Raw genomic sequence first — 21,929 nt, forward strand, 5'->3', positions numbered from 1 at the left:
ATGCTGTGGTTGATGGGTGGAACTTGATGGAGAAAGGATATTTGCTGTAGTTTGAGAGCATCTTCCACAAGATACTAATCAGTTACGAGGGAGGTGATGGTGACTTTGCCGTGGACACCAAGATGATCAAGGTGACACTTCACAGAAGTGGGAAGAGTAGACAGCACGTGCACTGAGCACAGCTTTGTCCCGGTTGAGGAGCCGTGGCCTGAGCCTGTCGTGAGGGAACATCAGACCTCATTCTCTCTACCTCAAGGGCACGAGAGACAGGGAGAGGACAAGGAATTGTTTCAGACTGGAGGAGGCTAAGAAGACAACTGCATGCAATGTGTGATCCTGGACAGAATCGTGGGCCAGAAACGGAACGAGGTAGTATTGGGAAAGCTGGCAGTCTTTGAATGGGATCTGTGCACTGGTTGCTAATGTTGTGTTGATATTAATTTCTTGGTTAAAAGTGTTGTAAAGTGTTTATGGAGACAGTCTTTGGGGGATAATACACTGTAATATGTAGGAGTATTTGCAGCTGCGTCGTCTAAGTGATTCTGAAACAGACTGATGATGTAGTGATTATAGATAAAGTATGATGGAGAAAATCCGTGAGGACGCCGGTTAACACCCATGTCTCTGCCCTGAGCGCCCGGCGACGCCCCCGGGCCACGGGAGCCAATCCGCGCGCGTGCGCTGCCCGGTCTCGGCCGGCGCCCTCCTTGGCCGCTCTGATCCCCCCGCCCGCCCAACGGTCACTTAGGCAGGCAGGCGGCAGTCGGTTGGAGCGGCTGGCATCTCTGCGGGTCTCCCGAGCGACGCCGCCCCTGCTCCCTGCCGCCAGCGGCGGCGGCTGCAGCGGCGGCGGCGCGGCCCCTCCGGGAGGCGAGGCGGGAGCAGAGCGGCGGCCGCGGAGCTTCGTGCCCAGCACGGCGGCGGCGGCGGCGGCGGGCGCGGGCCCCGAGGCGGTCCGCGGGCAGGTGTTCGACGGGAGGCCGCGCTCCAGCAGCCCGCTGCCTCGGCGAGGGCTCCCGCGGCGTGGTGTGGTGAGTGTCCGCGCCCCGCGTGCCGCCCGCCCGCGCGGACCCCCGCCCGGCCTCGGCGTACGCAGCTGCGGCGTGGGCCCCGCGACCCCGACCCCGAGCCCGGCCCCGACCCCAGGCTCGCTGCCCCGCCGTCCGCGCGCCGGGGTTCTCGGCCGGGGCCGGGCCGCTCGGGCTGGGGCGTTGCTTGCCGCGCTTCCCGGGCCGGCCCTCGCTGGGCGCCGGGAGTGGCGCGAGGGTGGGGGGTGGAGGCCGGGATCCCGGCACCCAGAGACCCCCAGGACGGGAACGGGGCCCCCACCCCCCGGTGCTGGTCTCGCGGCCTTCCCTTGACAGCCGATTGTGAAGCCGCGAAGTCCTTCAGGTGCTCGGGGTGGCGGCCATGGTCTGCAAAGCGGTTGGAGCGGCGTGTGTGCACAACCCCGAAATCATCATCTTGTTTGCCCCCCCTCGCCTGTGTTTAACGTGGCCGGCTTTGGTTCAACACCTTCCGTGGTGCCAGGGATTCTCTCCTGCGCAGCCTTTCTAAACAGCATGAGCGGCACCAGTGTTGGCGAGGAATGTGGCAGTCTTGAAGTTTTTAAATGGATTTTGGGATGGTACTGTTGGTGTTTCAGGAAAGTTAAGTCAGCATCTCTGTCTTGATTTCTTAAGGAGTCATTTGGAGTTGGACCTAATTTGACTTTTTTTCCCCTCCTTTACCCTGTGTGAGCTCTCGTAGTAGCATAAAGGCATCCAGACGTTTTAGCACAATGACTGTGGACTTTCCCTGTTACTGCTTTAGTGCTCAGTGTGCATGCAGCCCTGATGCAGTTCTTGCAGAACCACGTGCCGGCTCCCTCTCTGGCTCCAGTTCCCTCAGAAGCTCTGGTGGAATGGGGGTGATGGTGGTGGTGTTGTTTTATTAGAACGAACTACACGTTGTATTTTGTGCTGATTTACACCTAAACCTTCATGTGAGTGTGTCTTTCGTGTTGAATGAAGGAAGCAGACTATTTCTGAACATTTCGTGTCAGGTACTCTACTAGGTACTGTTATCTCATGTTACCTGAACAGCCACCTTGCAGAAAGGTAAAGGCAGTGCTCTCCTTCTCTCTCAGATGAGAAAGTATTTAAAGGTGAAGCCAGTTCCTGAGGTCGTACAACTAAAGAGTCAGACTTGAGATTGTAGACTGAGATCCTGTTTCCGTTGCCAGAGCCCTTTTCATTACTCCGTGTTTTCTTTAATTAGTGTTATTAATAATAATTTTGGAATTTTAGCATATTTTACTCTTACAAGTGCTCACTAGGGATCAGTACTGAGGACTGTAGAGGGCGCAGTGCAGCTGGAAGATAAGCTGTTGGATTTGCTGACTTTCAGCTCACCTAAAAACAAAACAAGACAAAACAAAACAAAACAAAACAAAACATAGTTTTAGCCAAAATTTCGTTGTGCTCACATTCCTGACGGTGCAGTATTCGGTCCTGTTAAGGTGTCTGTGATCACGGCAGGCTAGTCAGAACGACCGTTTAGTCAACGCTTTCTGTTACTTTTGTTTGTTTGTTTCTAAGCGTATATTAATTAGTCCTGTTAGCCACACTGCAGGGCTGGTTGCTTTCAGTAAGTGGAAATTGGAGACGACACAGCGAGTTTAATTTGCCCACAGATACCCAACTAGGAAGTGATAGAGCATCTCTGTCTGGTTCCTGATGATATTCAACCAAAGATCAGAGTTGAGAAAATACATGCTTTCAATAGTCAAAAATATCTATTGTCTGCTTTCTGTGTGATTTGCTTTTTTAGCCTTTTACGAAAACCTTTCATGCAAGGTCATTCACTTAGAATTCATCGAGCACCAGTTCCCTGCAAGGACTCAAGAGGCACCTGCCCTTCATTAGCTCCTGCTCCAGACAGTGGGGTGCAGTTGGGTGGGAGCACAGAAGGCCTGTGGGGAGTGCTGTGGGGGCAGAAGGCTGGGGTGGTGAGGTCTGGCTTCACAAACCTTGGCTCTGGGTGTGGATGTATGACTGGGAGTTTGCCTTGAGAAGCGCACTCCAGGTAGAGCAGAATGCACATGCCAAGGCACAGAGGTCTGAGCAGGGCACATCCAGTCAGGAAAACCAGGAGTTGTCTGGGAAGGGAGGGTGTGGGTGCGTGCCTTGGGGAGAAGGCTGGAGGGGAGGCAGTTGGGATGGGCGAGGCCGAGTTCTGAAGGCCTTTGTTTTCTAAGGAGCTGGGACTTGAGATGGTAGGGGAAAATCACTGACAGATGCCCCTTTTCTGCTGGTTCCTCATCAAATTTTGTGTTTCCCTCGTCTCTCTTTTACTTTCTACCCGCTGTACTTGTTCTCTCTTCTTTCTGCTTACTTAGGGGTACTCAGTGGGTGTGATTGTTACCCTATCTCCAGGGGCATTTTGAGATGTATGTGAGTTTTGTTTTGCGTTTTGTTGTTCCATTGATTGGAGGTGTTACTGGCCTTCGGTGTGTATGTGGTGGAGGTGGACGTGCCCAATGACCTGCACGCAGCGCACAGGCAGCACAGTTGGTCCCTGCAGCGGAGGAGCGTCCTGTTAAGATGCCAGTGGTGTTTCCCTCCAGCCCATCCCCGAGAAGGGCTGGGCCCTGGGCAGGTCCTGCCTTCCTGGGAGAGTCATCTTCTCCATGAACTTCCTTCTTACTCTGGGCTCTAGCAGTCCGCCCACCCCTCCCTGGAACTTTGCTGGGTTTTGGTGCCACCTGTTTGAAAGGCAGGGCCAGCAGCAGTATAAATCCTCTACAGACGCTCCAGACCAGATTCCTGGCTGTGCTGGCTTAACTGTTAATGTAACTTTAACAAAGAAGTCTCTTGTATGGTTTTTGGAGCTCAGAGATGTGAGGAGACCATCTTACGTGAGCAACAGAAAATCCAGAGTTTCTGAACAGTTTTGAGTGCAAGTAAAATGCAAACAGAATTCTTTTTGGTATCAGTAACATCATTAATAATGTGCTCCTGGTGGTGACTGTAGTTGATGTCATTCTGATGAATTTGACTTGTATGTTCTCAATTCTCAAGCATTAATAAAAGATTCTTATGCAAAGCATCCAAGTTGAGTTTTCTGGGAACTATGTATAGTTTATTCTTCATCTTGCTCTCAGTAATGTACCTACTAAGTAGAAAACAACCATTTGCCCAACAAACATCTCCAGCTACCCCACCCTGCGTCCAGCCTGCTCTGCCCGCCAACCTCCTTGACCCTGAGATGGTCTTTCTTCCTTTTTGCTTCTCTTTTCTCTTTCGCTTCTTGGGGCTCCTGTACATTTGAAAGACAACAGGATAGATGTTCTCCAGGGTCCCTCTCAGATGCTCAGTCTTTCAGCACACTCTGGGCTCTGAACCCATCTGTGGCTGGTAGAAGCTGGGGGTGGGATGTAGGGGTGAGGTCTGCATGGACTTCATCGTGACCAGCTGGCTAACATTAGTTGCAAGCTTGCCTTAGGTGCTGTGGTTTCAAAGTCATTTCCATTCTCACCTTTGAGGTATAAATTTTTTTTTTCACTTTAGAGATAAAGAAACCAGGTCTCATGTAACTTTTCTAGGGTTCTTAGCCAGTAAACATACAGCAGAACTGAGATTTGTCTAGACCTCAAAACGTGTAAATTTTTCCCCCCTGAACTACTATAGACTTTCCTCTGTCACAGCGAGTTACTGGGAAATGTCCTTCCTCCAGCCTGGCTTCCTGAATGTGTTGGCAACAAACTATAAAACGATGATTGTCATGACTAACTTGGGCCTGTTGTGGAGATGGGAGAGGGAGGAACCAGAAACTTGGAAGGGGTGAGGGAGGTAGGGTCAAAGCCGCTTCATTTTCATCAGAAGAGTGTTTATCAGTGTTGATCCTTCTCGCTCCTACGTACCTCCACCTGTTTCTTGATTTTCATTCATTTAGTAATATTATTGAGTGTGTACCTGACCTATGTGCTAAGCAGGAGGATGAAACTGGTTTCTACACTTTGGTGTTTACAGTCTAACAGGAAAGCAATCACATGTACTGAATATGACAAGGCGCAGAGTGCTATCTTTTATACCCATGAAAAGTGGAGCAAAGGTTCGCAGAGTAGTCTGGGAGGGTTTCCGGAGGAAGTGCTGTTTAAGCTGGGACCTGGAGAATGACGTGGAGCTAGCTGAGTGAAAGGTGGGGAAGGGTGCTAAAGCGTTTCAGGCACGACTTGTAGAAAATGGGCTGTAGAAATTGGGGAGTTTGTGATTAATATCCAGGGATATTTCTCATGGTGTTGCAGGGACAGGAAGAGCAGTTAAAGCTTCAGGTTCGGATGTAACCAGGAACTGAAAGCGAGACCAAGGCAGCTACTCCCTTTCCTCTTTACACTTACAAAATCTTCCTGCATCCTGCATCTCTGCACAGCTGGGTTTTTGGGTTTTTTTCAACTTTTTTCACTTTTACCACATCCCTGTGCACTTGGCAGAAGAGAGCTGACTCTAGCTTCCCAGAGGTGTGTGTCTTCAGAGCACTCTGAGTCCTGGGGGAGGGAATCTGATCCAGGTTGGGCTAATGTCCACCACTGGATCCAGGGCACCTGAGGCCCAGGTGGAATCATTTGATGAGGCTGGACCTCTCTAAGGTGGCGCAGTGAGGTGGCAGTGGTCATGAGATGTCTCCCGCTGACCTCTGACTAACCAGGTTAGTTCTTGGTGCTGCTTCCCTGCTCTTCTTGTGCTGGGCCGAGGCCTGTTTTGGGGGCCTGGGGGGAGGAAAAGAGGGGAGGGCAAAATAGGCAGAGCAGGGGATTCGGCTTGGTTTTAGGGCTCTTCTGCCTTCCTGTCTCTGGTAGTATGTGCGTTGCAGCCAATCTGAGCGGCATTCTTCATAACTTACTTAATATTTGATACATATGTAACATGTGAGTTATGCAGTAAACACTGAAAAACCCACTGACTGACGGCAGAACAGATTATCTGAGGCCCATGTTCTGATCCGTGGCTGGGAGTCTGTACAGTAGAGTGGGTAAGAGTGTGGGCTCTGAACACCTGTATGTGACCTGAGTCTGTTTTTCTGTCCTGTAGAGAAGGGGTAGTGATACGCACCTCAGTGTTGGGAGGATTGGATGAAACATAGGTGAGCGCTGAGCCCTTAGCCTTGGGTTAACGCTCTAGTTGTTACTCCTTGGCAGTGAATGGGCCTGGTGGGGCCGGGGTCCTCCCTCCCCTCAGTCTCTTGGACACCGTCCTGCATCGCAAAGCAGAGTCTGCAGAAGTGAGACTGTTAGACTTGGGTCACATAGGTGTGTGGTCTAGGGCAGCCCCTCCTCCCGGTGAGATTTAACAGTCAGAGCATCTTCTCTGCCAGGCCCTGGTTCAGTTCGGACCCTCCCTGAGGGATGCTGCAGGTCCTGTTGGAGACAGACTGATAACGAAGTAGATTACTGTGTCACTCTGTGAAAACACTGATAGGAGGTCATTCTGGACAAAGCCGCTAACTCCACCTGGGCTTCCCAGTTTCTGATTAATCCAGCAAGTGGTGTCTGTCTGCAGTGGTACGCAGACTAGCTGTTCAGCTACTTCAGTGAACAAAACACCAGGTCCCCAGGCTGCTCGTGGTCGGTGGATGCCTGGCTTGGAGAGAGGATTAAAAAGGCTTGGTCAGGCCTTGGCTTTAGGTTCCTTCTAAAGAGTTTTCTTTTATTTTCTCTTTTTTTAATGGCGCTTATCACAAACACAGGTCTAAGATACTTTTTTTCAGAGTTTTTTGATAAATCATTTAATTTTAAATTATCCTCCCCATTTTTATGCCTTTGGAAAACTGAAAAATGTGGTTTATGCACAAATCTGTTTTTAAAGTGGGTAGTTCTTTTTATTGTTATTAAATGAAGATAAACCACCTCTGAGCAGTTCCTGGAGTTAGCAGATACTTTTCTTTTTTCTTACATGCGCCCCCTAAAATAATTCTTGAGATTTTGAAACCATAACATGATTGTCCCCTCTGTTTAAGAATTGCATAGTCTGTTGTAAGACATAAAGCTATGGTTGACAAATAAAAAGTCGATGGCACATCCTAACCCCGAAAATTAAATTTCTTTTTCAGCCAGTCAGAACTTCTATACAAATTCAGACTTTGTCTCTGTAGTGTGCAGTTAGCGCTGGCACTGATGGATTTGTGTCTCCAAGCCCAGGTCCTCCCAGAGCCTCCTGCCTGGGTGCTGGGGGGTTGCTGGTGGTGGAGTCAAGGCAGACTCTGAGAACTGCCTTTGAGGCGGACTGGAGGGGCCGGGCACAGGGAGGGAGCATGAGACTGCCGCTGCTCCTGACTGTCAGGGTCCCACATCTTGCAGTTTGGACTTTATTAGTTCGGGTTAACAAGCTCTCTTCAGATGCTCATCCCTCTCTTTATACCATCCCAATTTTTTAAAAATTGACCAAACAGCAAGCAAAAGGCGGCTGTCCCTTGTTCTCTACTTTTTATTTTTAAACAACTATATCAACATAGTAGGAAATTCATAAAATTTAAATGTTCAGCTCACTGCAAATTTACAGAGTTGTGCAGTCATCACCACAGTCCAGTTTTAGAACATTTTCCTCATATAAGAAAGTTTTTTTATCTGGTGTTTACTTCAATTACAATATTTTGAGATTCATCCATGTTACTGTCAGGACAAGTAGTTCTGTTGCTTTTTGTTTTCAAATACTAATTAATTGGATGGCTGCACTAGATTATAGACAGAATGTCTCCAGTTTTTGTCTGTTGTGAATGATTCTACAATGAATATTCATCTTTAAGTTCTGATGTGGACATATGTTTTGACTTTTCTTGGGTACACATGGGTAGAGTTGCTGTGGGGGAGTGATGTGTGCGTGTTATGGGGGTGGGGGATGGTAAATGAATTTATTTTAAACCAGTATAAGACTACAGGTTAACTTATTCAACTGATTTGAACACCCTGTGCGCTGGCCACCGTGCGGGCACTGGAGCAGCGTGGAGACCAGACCCGGTCCCAGCGCTTGCAGGCGTTTACTCTCAGAGGGTAGGTGGACTGTCCTGCACACATGATGCTTCAGCTACTGGTAGGTGCTGTGAAGAAAACCAAAACAATTAAAAGGGTAGAGAGTGTAAGGGGAGGGCATGGTTTGTTTTTTCCTGTAATAAATTAAGATGTTTTAAATGCTGTATATCTAACAAATCTTTCAGCCATCTTAAATGTATAGAAGTAGTGTAAGGACAATACAAAGAAGGTTCTCCCCTGCATCATTTGAGAGTGAATCGCTGGTACAGTGCCCCGGCCCCCCAGAGCACCGCACACGGCCCTCCTGTGTACCCGTCACACAGCCGTGCCCGTCGGGCCGTGAGCGCCAGCCCAGGACGGTTCCCTGCTCTTCAGACCCTGCGTGGCGGGTGCGTGTTGCAGTTACCTGCTGTCTCCTTGACCCCCTTCAGGACAGAGCAGTTCCTCACACTCCTTTGGCTTTAGTGCCTTGACACTTCGGCAGATTGGTGTGTTTTTAATTTTTTAACAAACCATCAGACCACTTTCCAGAGTGCCACTTTGCCCTCTGTCAGCAGGTGTCAGGTGTTTGAGTTCTTCACCTCCTTCCCAGCCCCTCTTTTTGATTCTGTCCCGTCTGGAGAGGGTGTGAGTGGTACTGCACATTGAGCCATTCCGCGTGTTTTGTATTTCGCTGATGTCTTCAAGCATCCTTTCAGGACAGCTCTGACCCCTTACCATTCAAGTGATGATAAAGGTGATATTCTTTAGGAGTGTTGTAAATCCTTTCTTTAGTCCTAAGTGAGCTGGAAAGAAAAGACATTCCTGAGTCTGTGTCCACTCTGACTTAACTGCTAGAAAGAGCCCTTTACAGAAATTAGTCATAAGAAGGTTAAAGTTTTATAGAAACTTCAGGAGTGCTTCTGGTTACCCCAGCAGGCGGGATGTAGCATTCAAGAGTTGGTAAATGTTCCTCTCACATCCTAGAGTTTAATACTTACCTATTCTAATGTAAATTGGTGAATATTTTGGCCTTCCGTGGTTTCTGGCTTGAGCAGGAAAGCCTCTAGTGTCTCCCTGCTAAGTAAGATGCTGGCATTGAGCTGAGGTGTATTTTATTTATGGAAGTAGCCAGCACTTGCCATTTTGCTTGTTTTCACATAAATGAGTGAATTTTGTCAAGTGTGTTTTTTGCCTCCATGAAGATGATCGTTAATGAGAGGTTAACACTCTGTTCAGAGTTATTAGCATGAGGATCGTGTTAATGGTTTCCATCTACTGAACCTCCTTTGCAGTCTGGGAGTAAACCAGACTTGGTGTTTGGTATTTGTTGTATTGTCTGTTGTAATGTGCGGTTGGGTTCTGTTTGCTAGAAGCTGAATATTTTGTGCTGCTCTTCATGAGTGGTATCATGTCTGTTTTGTGTGTGTGTGCGCAGGCTGTCTGGTTCGGGGTTATTGTTACACTGGCGTCATGAAGTGCATTTGGAAGCTCTTCTGTTCTGTGAGGTAGCATTGGGACGACCTCATCGTGCGGTGGAGAGTGTCCCTGTGTGACCACTGGCTGTGCTGGTCTGTGTTTCTTGGCCCACCCTCCAGGTGGTTCCCCACAGCCCCCACGGGACTGCTGTTTCTTCAGCGCTTCTTGTCCGTTAAGCACCTTCATGTATATCCCCCTCCTGTGATGCTCCTGAAGCAGTGTCGTGCTTAGCACTCCCTGGTTTGAATTTTATGTACGTGGAGTCACTGTGTGTGTTCTTCAGGTAGCTTTGTTCACTCATCATGTGTCTGAGTATAGTTAATCATTTTCACTACTTTCATGTATAAATATACCACAGTTTATTCATTCTACTATTAGTGGACATTTGGGTTGTTTCTTGTTATTCCAGTGTTTCTGAGAAAAACCTGGTACATCTCTCCTGATACAGGAGAGTTTCCCCAGTGACGCATCCCCAGGGGTGCAGTTGCTGGGTGGGAGGGCACATGCGTGTTCACTAGGTGATGCCACAATTTTTTCATAAGTAGTTCTTCCAGTAAAGTTTTATGCTGTTCCTCTTGTATATCTTTTGTTAAATCGATTCCTTGCTACCTTATGTTTGTTGTGGTTACTGTAATTTCTGTCTGCACTGGTTTTGAGAAAGGCCTTTGACTTTTACCAGTTGATTTTATGATATCCTGCAACCTTGCTAAAGTCTTATTGCAATAACTTGTGCTGAAATTCTTTTACAACAAGCATATCATTTGAAAATCATGACAATTTGGTTTATTTTCATTACTTAGACTGTTTTTTTCCCTGTCTTAAGAGCAGTGGTGAGAGTGGGCATTGCTGATGTTTAAAGTGAAGCTTTCACTGTTTGTTTGTAAAGCAGTCTGAGCGTGAATTTTATTTGTCTGATTTTGATGGGAACACGTTAAGTTACTGATTCAAAAATTCTTTAACAAATGTTTACATGACTTTTCATTATCTGTGTCTTTAATTTTTTCTTGATAATTTTTATTTTTCTAGGAGTTTATTTTACTTGTTTTTACATTTATTGGACTGCTGTATTTTTTACTACATCTAATTCGATTTTCACGTATTGAAACAGATGTAAAAGATACCTGTTTAAAAAAGAAATCAATAATGTGATTATTGTGCAAGTTGTAGACTAGAACATTGTGAGAACCTTAGAAATGTCATCAAATCCCCTTGTAGAGGTGACCGCGATCCTCAGTTTTGTGATAATGGCTCTTCTCTGTGTCTCTTTTTTGTTTTACTTCAGAAGTTTAAAGAAAATTTTATTATTTTTTAACTTTTGACTTTAAGTGAAGTATAATATGTATGCAGAATAGTACAGATATCAAGCTTACAGCCTGATAACTATTCACAAACTAAACACACCATGCAACTAACCAGTGCCCGGATCAGCAGAGTCCAGCGTGTTACAAACTCTCAGCTGGACATGATGCCCCCGCACAGAAATCCCACAAGTCCCACAGCGGCATCCATTGTCATTCCCCTTTCACACACCTTTAACAGGCGCCCATGAACTTACTCTCAGCCCATTCCCCACGTGTCCTTGGGATTAATAGGGAGCTGCCTCCTCCACTTCACCCACTGCAGGAATCCCAGGAGACTAGAGGAGGCTCCCTGTACGACAGGGCAGAGAGGCAGGACGTCCTGTCCCTCAGGCCTAGGCTCTTCCTCTCTGGTCTGGCTGCTTCAGGAAAGCAGAGAGAAGCTCCCCAAAGACCAGGGCTGTCTCGAGGCTCCATTCTAGAGAACTGCTTAGTGTCCTGAGGTCTGAAAGGCACGAAGACAGCTCTCCATCCCTAGTTTTTTCCAGGATGCATATGATGATGGGATGTCCCACAGGCCTGTGGCCAAGCAGACTTGAGTGAAAAGGATGATGTGGGGGTTCCTGGGGACAGTGAGAGCTGGGGGCTCCCAGAGCATCTGAGGACCCCGTGTCAATGCAGAGGAAGATCTAGTTGGCCCCCTGTGGATCCATAGCTCCTGGGACCTCCTCATCCTCCCTCTCAGGAGCCCTCTCTCTAGAGCAGTGCAGACATGAATAAGACTACACTGGTATTAGAACATTTCCAAACAAAACTTATTTTTATTCCCATTTTACATGTATCACCGCAAGGTGCTACTCCCCCCCCCCACAGCTGACCAGATCCACATCCCCAGCCCTCTAACTGCCACCACCCCACCCCACCCCATCCCACCCTGGCCCTGATGGTCCCGCCCTCCCTCCCTGCCCCGCACATCAGCCAGGATCAGCACTGGATGAGGAAGAGCCCCTGAACTCCCCCGAGGGCCGCCTGGGGGGCTGGCACTGGAGGCTTGTTAGTTGTTGCAGTGCCTCTTCCTCCTCCTCCTCACACTCCCTGCGACAAATGGGTCACACCTCCTCTTGTTTGGTTGTGAGGGGCGCACCAGCTCCGGAGACAAGGCTGGCCTCCCAGAGATGCTGAGGTCGGGCGTGGGCTGGGGCAGCTTGTCATCAGACCCCTGGCCTCCACACAGATCCCGCTTCCTGGACTCGGCAGCTGGTGCAGGAGCTGAGCTAAGGCTGATTCTATGAGGGGAGGGGGCTTGGGGGGCCCCCCGAACTCCAGGGCAGAGAAATCTCAAGGGCCCTGGGGCAGAGCTGTGGGACTTCCCTCCCCAGGGCATCAGGCAGTACTGAGTGGCCAAGATGAAGTCCAGGCTGGGGACCTCCTCCTTCTCCTCACTGGACCCATCCTCTGGCCCTGGCCCTGCGTCCTCCCTAAGAGGAGAGGTCTCTCTGAGATTTGAGGTGTCCGTGGGTCCCAGGCTCGGTGGAGTGTGCCTTTGACCCTGGGGAGGAGAGAGGGGCTGTCCAGCCTCAGATAGAGGGAAACCCTCATGATCTGGAGAGAGAATCCAGTGTTTTGATGTGTTCAGGCCACTCTCTGTTCCGTTGCACCTTGGAAGTTCCTCAGACTCCATCTCTGGTGGGCTGTCTTCCTCGCTGACCCCTAGCTGGGGGCCTTCATCATGCCTCTGGGCATCTTGTGTAACATCAGACTGACGAGGACTTGAGTCCAGTTGGGGTGCACGGTGAGTGGTGGGTGCCTGCACACCCAACTCCTCCTTCAGGGCCAGGAGTCGTTTCTGCACCAGCTGATAGGAGGGAGGTGGTCGGTGACTGGCCCCGCACACACAGGTGAGGGGAGTAGGAGGGCTGGGCCGTGGGATGATGGCACTGAGGGGCTGTAGGGGGGACTGTCTCCAGGACTCCAAAGAACGCACACTAGCGCTCCTGCTGTCCTCCTGGGCGTGTTCCCAGCTGTGTGTCCTTCCTTTCTCTCCGGGCCCCCATCCTCTCCTTACTATGGTCCTGCATTGCCCCAGTCCCTAGCGGGCCCTCCACAATGCCAGGCCTTCCAGGTAGGGGAGGGTTGAGTAGAGCGCTGTGGGCCTCCTGTTCTGGAGTCCCATCCCTTCCCTGGCTGACCTGGGTCCTGCCTCCCTTGGTTCCCTCGGTGTCCTTTGCCTTCCCTCTTGTACCTGGAATCCCTCCCTCCCTTGTCTCCCTGAGTGTCCCTCCCTCCTCTGGCTCACCTCTTCAAGAGAGAGTCCTTCCTCCTCTTCTAACTCCTCAGCCAGTGCCAAGGGATCCAGCTGTGGTTCTGGGGAAAGCAAAGCTGCCAGGAATTGAGGGTGAATGACGGCCTCCACCTAAGATGGAAGGATAAGGCTGTGAGCATCCTTGGGCAGGAGTAACCTGTGAGCCACGAATACCTGGAGAAATAGTGAACAGGAGAGACCCACCCTGTTCTCCTCCACAAGGTGGCGTGTTTTAAACCACTGTGGCAGTCAGCTACACACAGAGACACTCACACACACACACAGACACAGAGCTCAGGGATAGAGCTTAAGTCCCAAAGGCCTGGGCAGAACCCCAATCCTGGGTGCAGAGAGTGCCAGTCCCTGGAATCTTGCAGCCCCAAGGCTGCAGGCCCAGCCCACCTTCGTGACGAAGTCTTCCTGGGAACACAGCTGGTCCACGTAGCTCAGGAGACCCGGGTCCGGGTAGGTCCCGTCCTCTGGGCATTCTGCATCTGTCTCCTCAGTGGCCAAGTGGACAGGCCCCAGCAGCTCCTCCAAGATGTCCTCATATTCTTTGACAGCCTCAAGGGGAATCTCCTTGGGTGCCTTGGTCTCCCGGGGCCGCTGGGATGTGTGTGGCAGAGGGCGGGCGGGTTTGGCCCTGGGGCCGGCCTTCCTGGGCACACAGGCTAAGGCAGAGCGGGAGGAGGGAAGGAGGGTGAGGGGCTCCCGCTTCCAGCTCCTGAGCACGGGGGGGGGGGGGCTTGTCGGGCAGCGCAGTGTTTGGGGGACGTTGAAGTCGGTGTGGGTGGGGTCAGGACCACCAGCACTGTCACCCACAGTGATGGGGAGTGAGGAGGGAGAGGTGAGTGGGAGCAGCTAAGAGAATCACATGTGAGCAAGTGTGCAACCTCCAGTTTTTTCAGAGGTGTCCCCATCCTTTGCACTTCTGAGGAAGACTTTCTGGCTGGCCCTCAGACAGGGAGGTGGGAGAGGAGCTCAACAGCAGACCAGGTCAATACCCCATAGTGACAAAGGGCAGCCGAGACCCCCTCTGGGTGGCTGTTCAGGTGGAAAGACCAATGCCCCCCTTGAGGGAAGAGGGCTGACGTGGGGACAGTGGCCATCCCTAGGTCCCTGTTACCTTTGCGTTGAGCTCCAGTGGGCACGTGGGTACCTAGCTGTGGGCCCACTTTTGGGGCTGGGGGCCCCCGAGGTTCCGGCTTTGGTGGGGCTGGAGGAGGCAGGCCCTGCACCCCCTTCATGGACTGCAATTGCTGAAGTTGCGTCTCCTCCTCTGCCTCAAATTCCTTGAACCTGAGGGGTTAGTGTGGCCCAGGCCATGCTGAGAAAAAGTCCTGGGCCCTGGAGCCCACCCAGGGTGCAGAGGTAGAGGGATCACGAGACGCTCTGCTGGGGGCGGTCATGGCCCTGTGAGGTGGTGTCCCCAGCAGGGAGCTGCTCTTGGGGCAAATACCAGATCTGGGGACACCCCTGCCTCCCCAGCACTGCAGGCCGTTCAACAGCGTAGACCCAGGTTGCTGAATTGAACCAGGCCTGCGTGGAAGGCCCAAAGGGGACCATCCACTTGCCCCCTGCCCATGCCCAGAAACACAGGAAGGGCTGACAGCCAGAGGCCAGATCAAGCACGTGTTCCCCACGGGGGTCCTTGTCCGGATCCAGGATCCTGGGCTGAGGCTGAGAGTCCTGGAACACAAGCCTGGAGACAGGGCCCAGGACAGGTTGTAGGATGTGGACCCTAAGGTCAGTGGAGAGGCTTTCCTTTTCCTTTCCTCTGAGAAATGCTGGTTTGTTTTCAGTTTTTCAAATAAAGGGTTTGCCCAAAGAAGTCTCATGAAGAGCCAGAGACCCTTGGGGTAAAAGACACTCTGGCTTCCGCAGCCTCTCCAGGAGGGAACCAGGTTACCAAGTCAGGCCACACTTCGGGAGGAGAGAGGGTCCGAAATGCCATGTGAGTGGCCGCCAGGCCCCCAGCATTAAGGAGGCAGCAGGCTGGCGGGTGGAACACGTTTCCCTGCACAGCCACGAGGGCTGGAGTTTGACCCCACTGGGCTCACAGTTTTCCCCCCTCCACCCCAAGTGAGCCCTTCATCAAGGCAAAGAAGGCCACTTCAGGGGAGGGCGGAGCCCTGGGCAGAGGACAAATAGACCCAAGCTGTCAAGGTGCAGGAGAGGCTTCTGGAGTGTAGTCTGGCCTCTGGGCTGCGGGGACCCTGTGCTCGGGGAGCTGCCTCCTCCCTCCTCCTCTGTGACCACAGCCAGATCCTGCTCTGGGGTGTCACCCTCACCCGCTGCAGCCCTTGGGCCCAGGACATGGACTCACTTTGCCGCCATCGCGTAATACATCATTCGGTCAGAGTCGCTTGTGCGCTCCCATTCCTGCTCGGCCCGCCGCAGTCCCTCCTCCAGCGTCATGGTGGGCTTGAGTCGGGCCAGGGATCGAAGCACTGGGCTGTGAACCGTCAGGGTCAGCCTCAGTGAACAGCCCAGTCCCCACCAGCCTGACCCCCCGCCCCCGGCATCATGGACCACACGTCCCCCATCACAGCATGTCTGAGCATTAGCAGGGGCAGAGGCAGGTGTCTGGGAGGCAAAGACAGGCCTTCCTGGCTACTGTTGTCGCCCCCTCCCACTCACTGCAGGGAGACCATCCACTCCCACACCATAGCTGGGACACTGTGCCTCGGGGAGCTCTTTTCCTCTTCACGACTGACTTTTCATAATACAGATCCCTGTCATCACTGAGGCCTGGCCTGTGCCAGGGAACCTGATGTCTCTTCACAGATGAGCCCAAGGGGGCTCCTGCCCAGTCCTCTGAATCACCTGTAATTGTCCCCGTGTCAGGCTCACAGCTCTAGTAGGAGACAGTCCCTGCCCTCAGGAGAGCTCTGCCATCTCCCTGTTTCAGCGAGAATTCTCCAGAACAGTGAGGACCAGGCACACACACAGCTCTCCCCTGGGCCCTGTAGGTCCTCCCTCCCTTCAGTGGCATCCCCTGGCCATCCCACACTCAAGTCCTGTGTTGAGAGGAGACAGCAGCACAGGAGAGGGGGGCACCCCATCCGTGGCTCCTCACCTTCCCCCGGCACCCTCTCTGACTGCAAGTCTTCAGTAAATATTCCCAAGATAATAATGGAAGGAAAGTCAGCTGGACTCATCAAGGGTGTTGGGCTCAGTTGAGAGAAGGCACTGAAAGGATGTCATGGACTGGAAGTGTGAGTGTATGATGGACAGTGCCATGTCATAGCATGGACATCACCCTCAGACCTTCCTTCTAGGATCCCTAGAAACCTAACCTGCAGGTGCACCCCAAGGTCCTCCACGTGAAACTCCAGATGAGCGCACGTGCCCCCCGAGAACTCACTCACATGAGGAAGCAGGAAAGAGCTTCTGCATCAGGGCTCTGGGGAAGGTGCCTCCGGGCCAGGCTCTTGAAGCGCTGCCAACGTCGGTAGTTCTTGTAGACGCTCTTGCGGTTACAGGAGTCAACCTGCGGGGGCTGAGACTGGGAGGTGGCCAGACTCCCCTCCCTGGAAGTGCCAGGTGGCCGTGGCCCAGCGTTGATGGGGGGAATGCTGGGGGCCCGCTGGGCAGCTGGTGGTGGAGCTAGAGGGGGAAGGCCTGGGGCCCAGCCTCCCATGGCAGCCTGAGTTACCCCAACAGCTGGGGTCGCCAATGAGGGTGCTAAGGATAGGGGAGCAGGGCAAGTAGCACTCCCACTGAGGGCCCCTGGAGCACCCCAGGTGACAGTTCCTGGTGTAAGAACGAAGCTCTGCATCTGGAGGGGCTCTGCTGGCCTCCCTTCTGACCTTAGTTGGACGGTGATGTTGCAAGGCCCAGTGGCCATGGGGACCTGGCCACCAGTAGCCACCAAAGGTGTCATGGGGAAAGCTGGCAGCAGCAGGGTGGTTCCAGGAGGGAACGATGGGGTCAATGAGGGTGGCAGGTGCTGCTCCCAGGGTGGCCAGTGTTCGGGGCCAGGAGCAGGTGGTGGAAAGGGAAGTGCCGTGACTGGAGTCAGGGAGGCACCAGTGCTCATAAGCACATCCGTTCCCAGCAGTGGAGATGCTGTTGAGACAAAGGAAAGGGGTGAGTGGAGGAGGAGAATGGGCAACCAGGACTGGGGCTTTCCGGGGAATCCTGGAGTGTCAGTGTCAACAGGTGAAGGACATTTGGACAGGGGAGACTGTGCCATGTGCAGGTGTCTTGGACTAGTTTTCATGCTCTGACCTCTAGCTGGGAATTACTCCAGTAGGGAGCTTGCTCCCATTCACCCAGGCCCCGACCCCTGCGTGCCGAGAAGAAACAGCCTGAGCAAGCAGTGTCTCGCAGGGCCTCCGCAAGGAACCCCCTTGCACCCGACTCTCACAGGCTGTCCCCCAAGTCCTGGAGGTGGGTGGACGCCTGCTCCTTTGCAGGCTCACTAGCAGGTAGAGAGCTTCTGCAAGGGAAGTTGAGGGCAGCCAAATGGCCTTTGTGAACCAGGCAGTGTCTAAAATATTAAGGCCCCACCTCCTCCTTACTCCTCCTTTTCCTGATGCTCAGTATAAATCCTCTTTCTTTCGTGGCCTGACACAACAAAACAAAAATGCTGGAAACATCTCTCTCCACAGAACCCTGATACAAATCCGTAATACACTGGCCCAGCGTGCACGTGACCTCAGGGCCACCCGCAGCAGACACTTAACACGGGCCGGGTTTTGCCACCCCATCCCCAGTGCCCAAAGTCACTGCCATCACTCAGGAGTTCTGCTCCCGGAACAAGGGTCTGAGAAGCAGTCACATGTGTGATTTCCATCCTTTCACAGCCAGTGATGGCCACAGAAGAGTACAGAAGTCCAGGGAATGGTCATGTTACATTGGTCATGGGCCTACGTAGTGTCTGTGGTCCGTCCTCTTCCAGTTCCCAGTCATTCAAATTGAAGGCAGACTAAGAAAGAGGCGTGAGCCAGGTCCCATCACTGATGATGTTGTCTGCAACACATCCCTGTTCAGGAGCACAAGGCACTCACCCCAGTGCACCTAATTAATCAGAACATGTGCCACAGGGCGTGTAGTAACAACACAGAAGATTGTCCTCCTGCTTCTGGGCTACACTCCTTCCCCCCTTTAAAAAGGAATCAGCCTTCATAGACGTTCCAGCAGAACCACCCGCACTCCTCGTCTCTTCCCTGTCCATGAAATGCTGGCGTGAAACATGAACAAACTCCTCGTGTCACAGGCAGGCCTGACGGTCCTGCCTGAGATGCTGGACAAGTATCACAAGTGTCTGCAGAACTGTGTTTCCACAAAAGGAAGAACAATTCAGAACCACTGGGGACCTCAAGCCCTGTCTTGGTTGAAGCTGAGAGGTTGCCCATCCCCTGCTGAATCCAAGGCAACAGTTACCTGAACTGAGGAGCGAGCTCTGGGCTGGAAGGAGGGGAGCAGTTCTGGGCTGTGGCAGTTAGAGTACCTTCCTGACTAGCTCTTGGAGAAAGTTCATAGCAGATGTGGCCACAGACCACCCCGCCGCACCCCTCGGTGAATAGTTTTCTGGCTGAGCCCTTCTCTCCCCGTGCCCTGTTAGATACAGGATGCCCCGGTTCAGATCCCTTAGAAGGAAATCGTGGGGCAAGCTTCAGGTGCCTGAGGAACAAGGTACAGGGCTAGGCTCTCCCCGTGACCCTCCCTGTGCCACCAGCTCAGACCTCCTAACCCTACACACAGGCTTCAAAGTGGCTTGTCTCCCTTCTACAAAGCCCCACCCTGCCTGCTGCTGTCCTTTCTCCACACCCAGGGCAATTCCCCTGAGCCTCCTTGATCCTCCTTCAGTGAGCCCTCCTCCCCTTGCGATCTCTGGTTTCCACCATGTCCCCAGGCTCCCAGGGGAGATGTCCTTGGGCGTCCAGGGCTCCCTCCTTCTTCCACTTTAGTCCACCTGTGTGCCCACAGTGAAGGATCGCGTGACCCCAAGGATTTGAGGGATGGCAGAGTGTTTGAGACCATATCCCCAGCATTCAGGCTTACCTCTTTGTAAAGCCATTCCCAAATGTAAAGCCACTTGTAAAGTGTGGGCACAGACCAGCGCTGCCTGGTAGCCTCAATGAGAGAAATCCAGACGAAGACCCAGAGAGTGAGTTAACTGCTCCAGCAGATGCTCAGAATTCAAGCAAAGGCAGGTGAAGTTTGAATTTCAACAGTAGAATGTGAGGCTCAGGACATTCTGTAGTGGGGGAGGGGCAGAGGGCAGGTGGTCCTGGGTGGGTGTGGGGAGACGTTCCATGCAGGGCTCTGGCAGGAAGGCAAGAACCAGAACTTCCTTCCACAGGGCAGAGTGGCAGCACACCTGGTGTGTGTCTGTGTAGGCAATTTATTTGATTTTATTAATTTTGTTTAATTGAAGTACAGTGAGGTTACAACATTTTGTAATTTTCTGGTGTACAGCACAGTGCTTCAGTCATACATGAATATATGTATATTCGTATTTGTATTCCTTTTCACCATAATATTTGTATTCTTTTTCACATAACCTGCTACAAGACACCGAATACAGTTCCCTGTGCTATACAGTGTAACCTTATGTATCTACTTTATATATACCACTCAGTATTTTCAAGTCTTAGACTCACAAGCTATCCCTTCCCACTGCCTTCTGCCCTGGTAACCATAAGTTTATTTAGTATGTCTGTGAGTCTGTTTGGTTTGTAAATAAGTTCATTTTTCCTTTTTTTTTTTTTTTGATTCCACATATAAGTGATAGTGTATGGTATTTTTGTTTCTCTTTCTGGGTTACTTTACTTAGAATGACATTCTCCAGGGCCACCCTTGGTGCTGCAAATGGCATTATTTTATTTCTTATGGCTGAGTAGTATTCCAGTTTGTAAATACACCACAACTTCTTTATGCAGTCATCTGTCGATGGACATGTAGGCTGTTTCCATGTTTTGGCTCTTGTGAATAGTGCTGCTGTGAGCACTGGGGTGCAGGTGTGTTCTCGAATTAGAGTTCCCTCTGGACATATGCCCAGGAGTGGGGTTGCTGGACCATATGGTAAATCTTTATTTAGCCTTTTGAGGAATCTCCATACTGTTTTTGGTAATGGCTGCAGCAAGCTACATTCCCCACAACAGTGTAGGAGAGTTCCCTTTTCTCCACAGCCTCTCCAGCATTGATAGTTTCTGGAATTCTGAATGACAACCATTATGACTGGTGTCAGGGGATACCTCAGTGTAGTTTTGATTTGCGTTTCTCTGGTAATTAGTGACATTGAGCGTTTTTTCATGTGACTATTGGCCAATTCTATTTTTTCATTGGAGAGTTGCTTGTTTAGTTCTGCCCATTTTTAGATTGGGTTGTTTTGTTTTTTTCTTATTAAGTTGTAGGAGGTGTTTATATATTCTAGAAATTAATCCCTTGTTAGTCTCATATTTTTCAAGTATTTTCTTCCATTATCTAAGTTGTCATATTGTTTTGCTTATGGTTTCCTTTGCTGTGCAAAAGCTTGTGAGTTTAATTAGGTCCCTTTTGTTTATTTTTGCTTTTATTTCTGTTGCTTGGGTTGAGTCCCCTAGGAGGACATTGCTGAGATGTATGTCCAATACTATTTTGCCCAAGAGGTTTACAGTGTCTTGTTTTATGTTTAAGGCTTTCAGCAATTTATAAATTGTTTTTTAGACTCATAGCATGAAGGTTTTACTTGATGTTCCCTTTATTTCACTTCTTTGTCCGTCAACCTAGTTTTGTGTCCCTCAACCCACTCTGTTTCCTTTCTGGCTCTTGACTGACTTCAACAGAAACTAGACTTTGAAAAAATTGAGAACTTAAGAGTCTGCTAGACACTTGGGTATTTATGGCTCCATGAAACTGAGTGTTTGAAATTAAGATTGTCTGTTCCATTCTGTCGGCACAGCATTCGTAAGGAAGCAGTCCTTTTGCGCCAATGAATATCCAGCAGGACCAGCCTTACTAATGATCCTTTCTGCTGGAAAGCCCCAGTCCATCAAAAAATGATCATGCAGCCCGTGTGTCTAAGAAGAGAAATCACTCATTTTTGTTTCTCAATATATTGTTGCTAAATATTTAATTTTTACTTTTTAAATGATTGTAATGTAGTATTTGAACAAGTAGTACCTTTGCATGGTTCACAGTGAAACTGTGTCAAGTGGAATATGCCATCGTGAGTCCTCCTCCCATCTCTTTTCCCCTGTCATCCCAATCCTCTTTCACACAGGAAACCGTTGTTTTGAGTTGCATTTAAATGTTTTCGGAGATGTGGTACGCAGCTAAATACTAATGCAACGTGTCTTCATGTATGAAAATGCTTTTAGGTTTTTTTCTGGTTAAATCTAATATACTTTCCAACATATTGTTGTTGTTTTTGTGTTTCGTGTGTATCGGAGGGTGCTGGGTGTATATTCATGGATAGTTTGTGAGTGTGTGCATAAGGATTTTGTGTGTATTAAAGCATTCAGGGACCCCCTTTGTGTTACTTCTAGAAGGTAATGGTTGAAGAACTTGGTGCAGTTGCTTCTATGTGTTTTCAGTGTTTGTGGTAGAGTCTTCTGTATATTTAGTAATTTGAGTTGTTTGTGTGACTGTGTGTGTCTGGGTTCAAGGGGCTTACGGGGTGTGTACTCTGACAGACGGGAGATGTTCAGTGTGTGTATTGACAAACAGAGGCTGTGTGGTTTGTGTGGTGAGGAATTTTGAAATATATGTATTTTAGGATTGTGTGTCGGTATTTTGGGGGGTGGTTTCTTAAGGCCTGTGTGTCTGTAGAGTATCTGTTGTGAACATACAGGTGGTGTGCATGGGTTTATATTCATACACATTCAAGGTGAGTATGAATTTGTATAAAAAACCAGGCAGTAAGAGGTGGTTT

At 50.5% G+C, this 21,929-nt stretch overlaps 1 protein-coding gene across 1 annotated transcript; it reads right to left on the reverse strand.

Moving 5' to 3' along the window:
- Positions 1–740: 740 nt before the first annotated feature.
- On the reverse strand, positions 741–17,261 carry LOC135323003 (NUT family member 2G-like). Its single transcript, XM_064494246.1, has 10 exons — positions 16,435–17,261; positions 15,390–15,518; positions 14,026–14,362; positions 13,466–13,669; positions 13,058–13,174; positions 12,420–12,616; positions 12,156–12,239; positions 11,906–12,047; positions 1,352–1,482; positions 741–1,242 (listed from the first exon to the last, which is right to left on the reverse strand). The coding sequence occupies exons 1-10, from the start codon at positions 17,259–17,261 to the stop codon at positions 741–743; spliced, it is 2,670 nt and encodes an 889-aa protein (XP_064350316.1).
- Positions 17,262–21,929: the final 4,668 nt, after the last annotated feature.

The sequence above is a fragment of the Camelus dromedarius genome, chromosome 15 (assembly GCF_036321535.1).
Source record: "Camelus dromedarius isolate mCamDro1 chromosome 15, mCamDro1.pat, whole genome shotgun sequence".
In the NCBI taxonomy this organism is placed as follows: Eukaryota; Metazoa; Chordata; class Mammalia; order Artiodactyla; family Camelidae; genus Camelus; species Camelus dromedarius.

Bases quoted from the DNA above. Each gene is read 5' to 3' on its own strand.
- LOC135323003 (XM_064494246.1), bottom strand. From the start codon at position 17,261: ATGGCACAGTCTCCCCTGTCCAAATGTCCTTCACCTGTTGACACTGAC. The intron at 13,670-14,025 runs GTCTGAGGGCCA...CACACATCCCAG, and splicing joins AGCTCCTCTCCCACCTCCCT to CGGCCCCGGGAGACCAAGGC. The intron at 12,240-12,419 runs GTGCAACGGAAC...CTCTCCTCTTAG, and splicing joins GAGTCTGAGGAACTTCCAAG to GGAGGACGCAGGGCCAGGGC.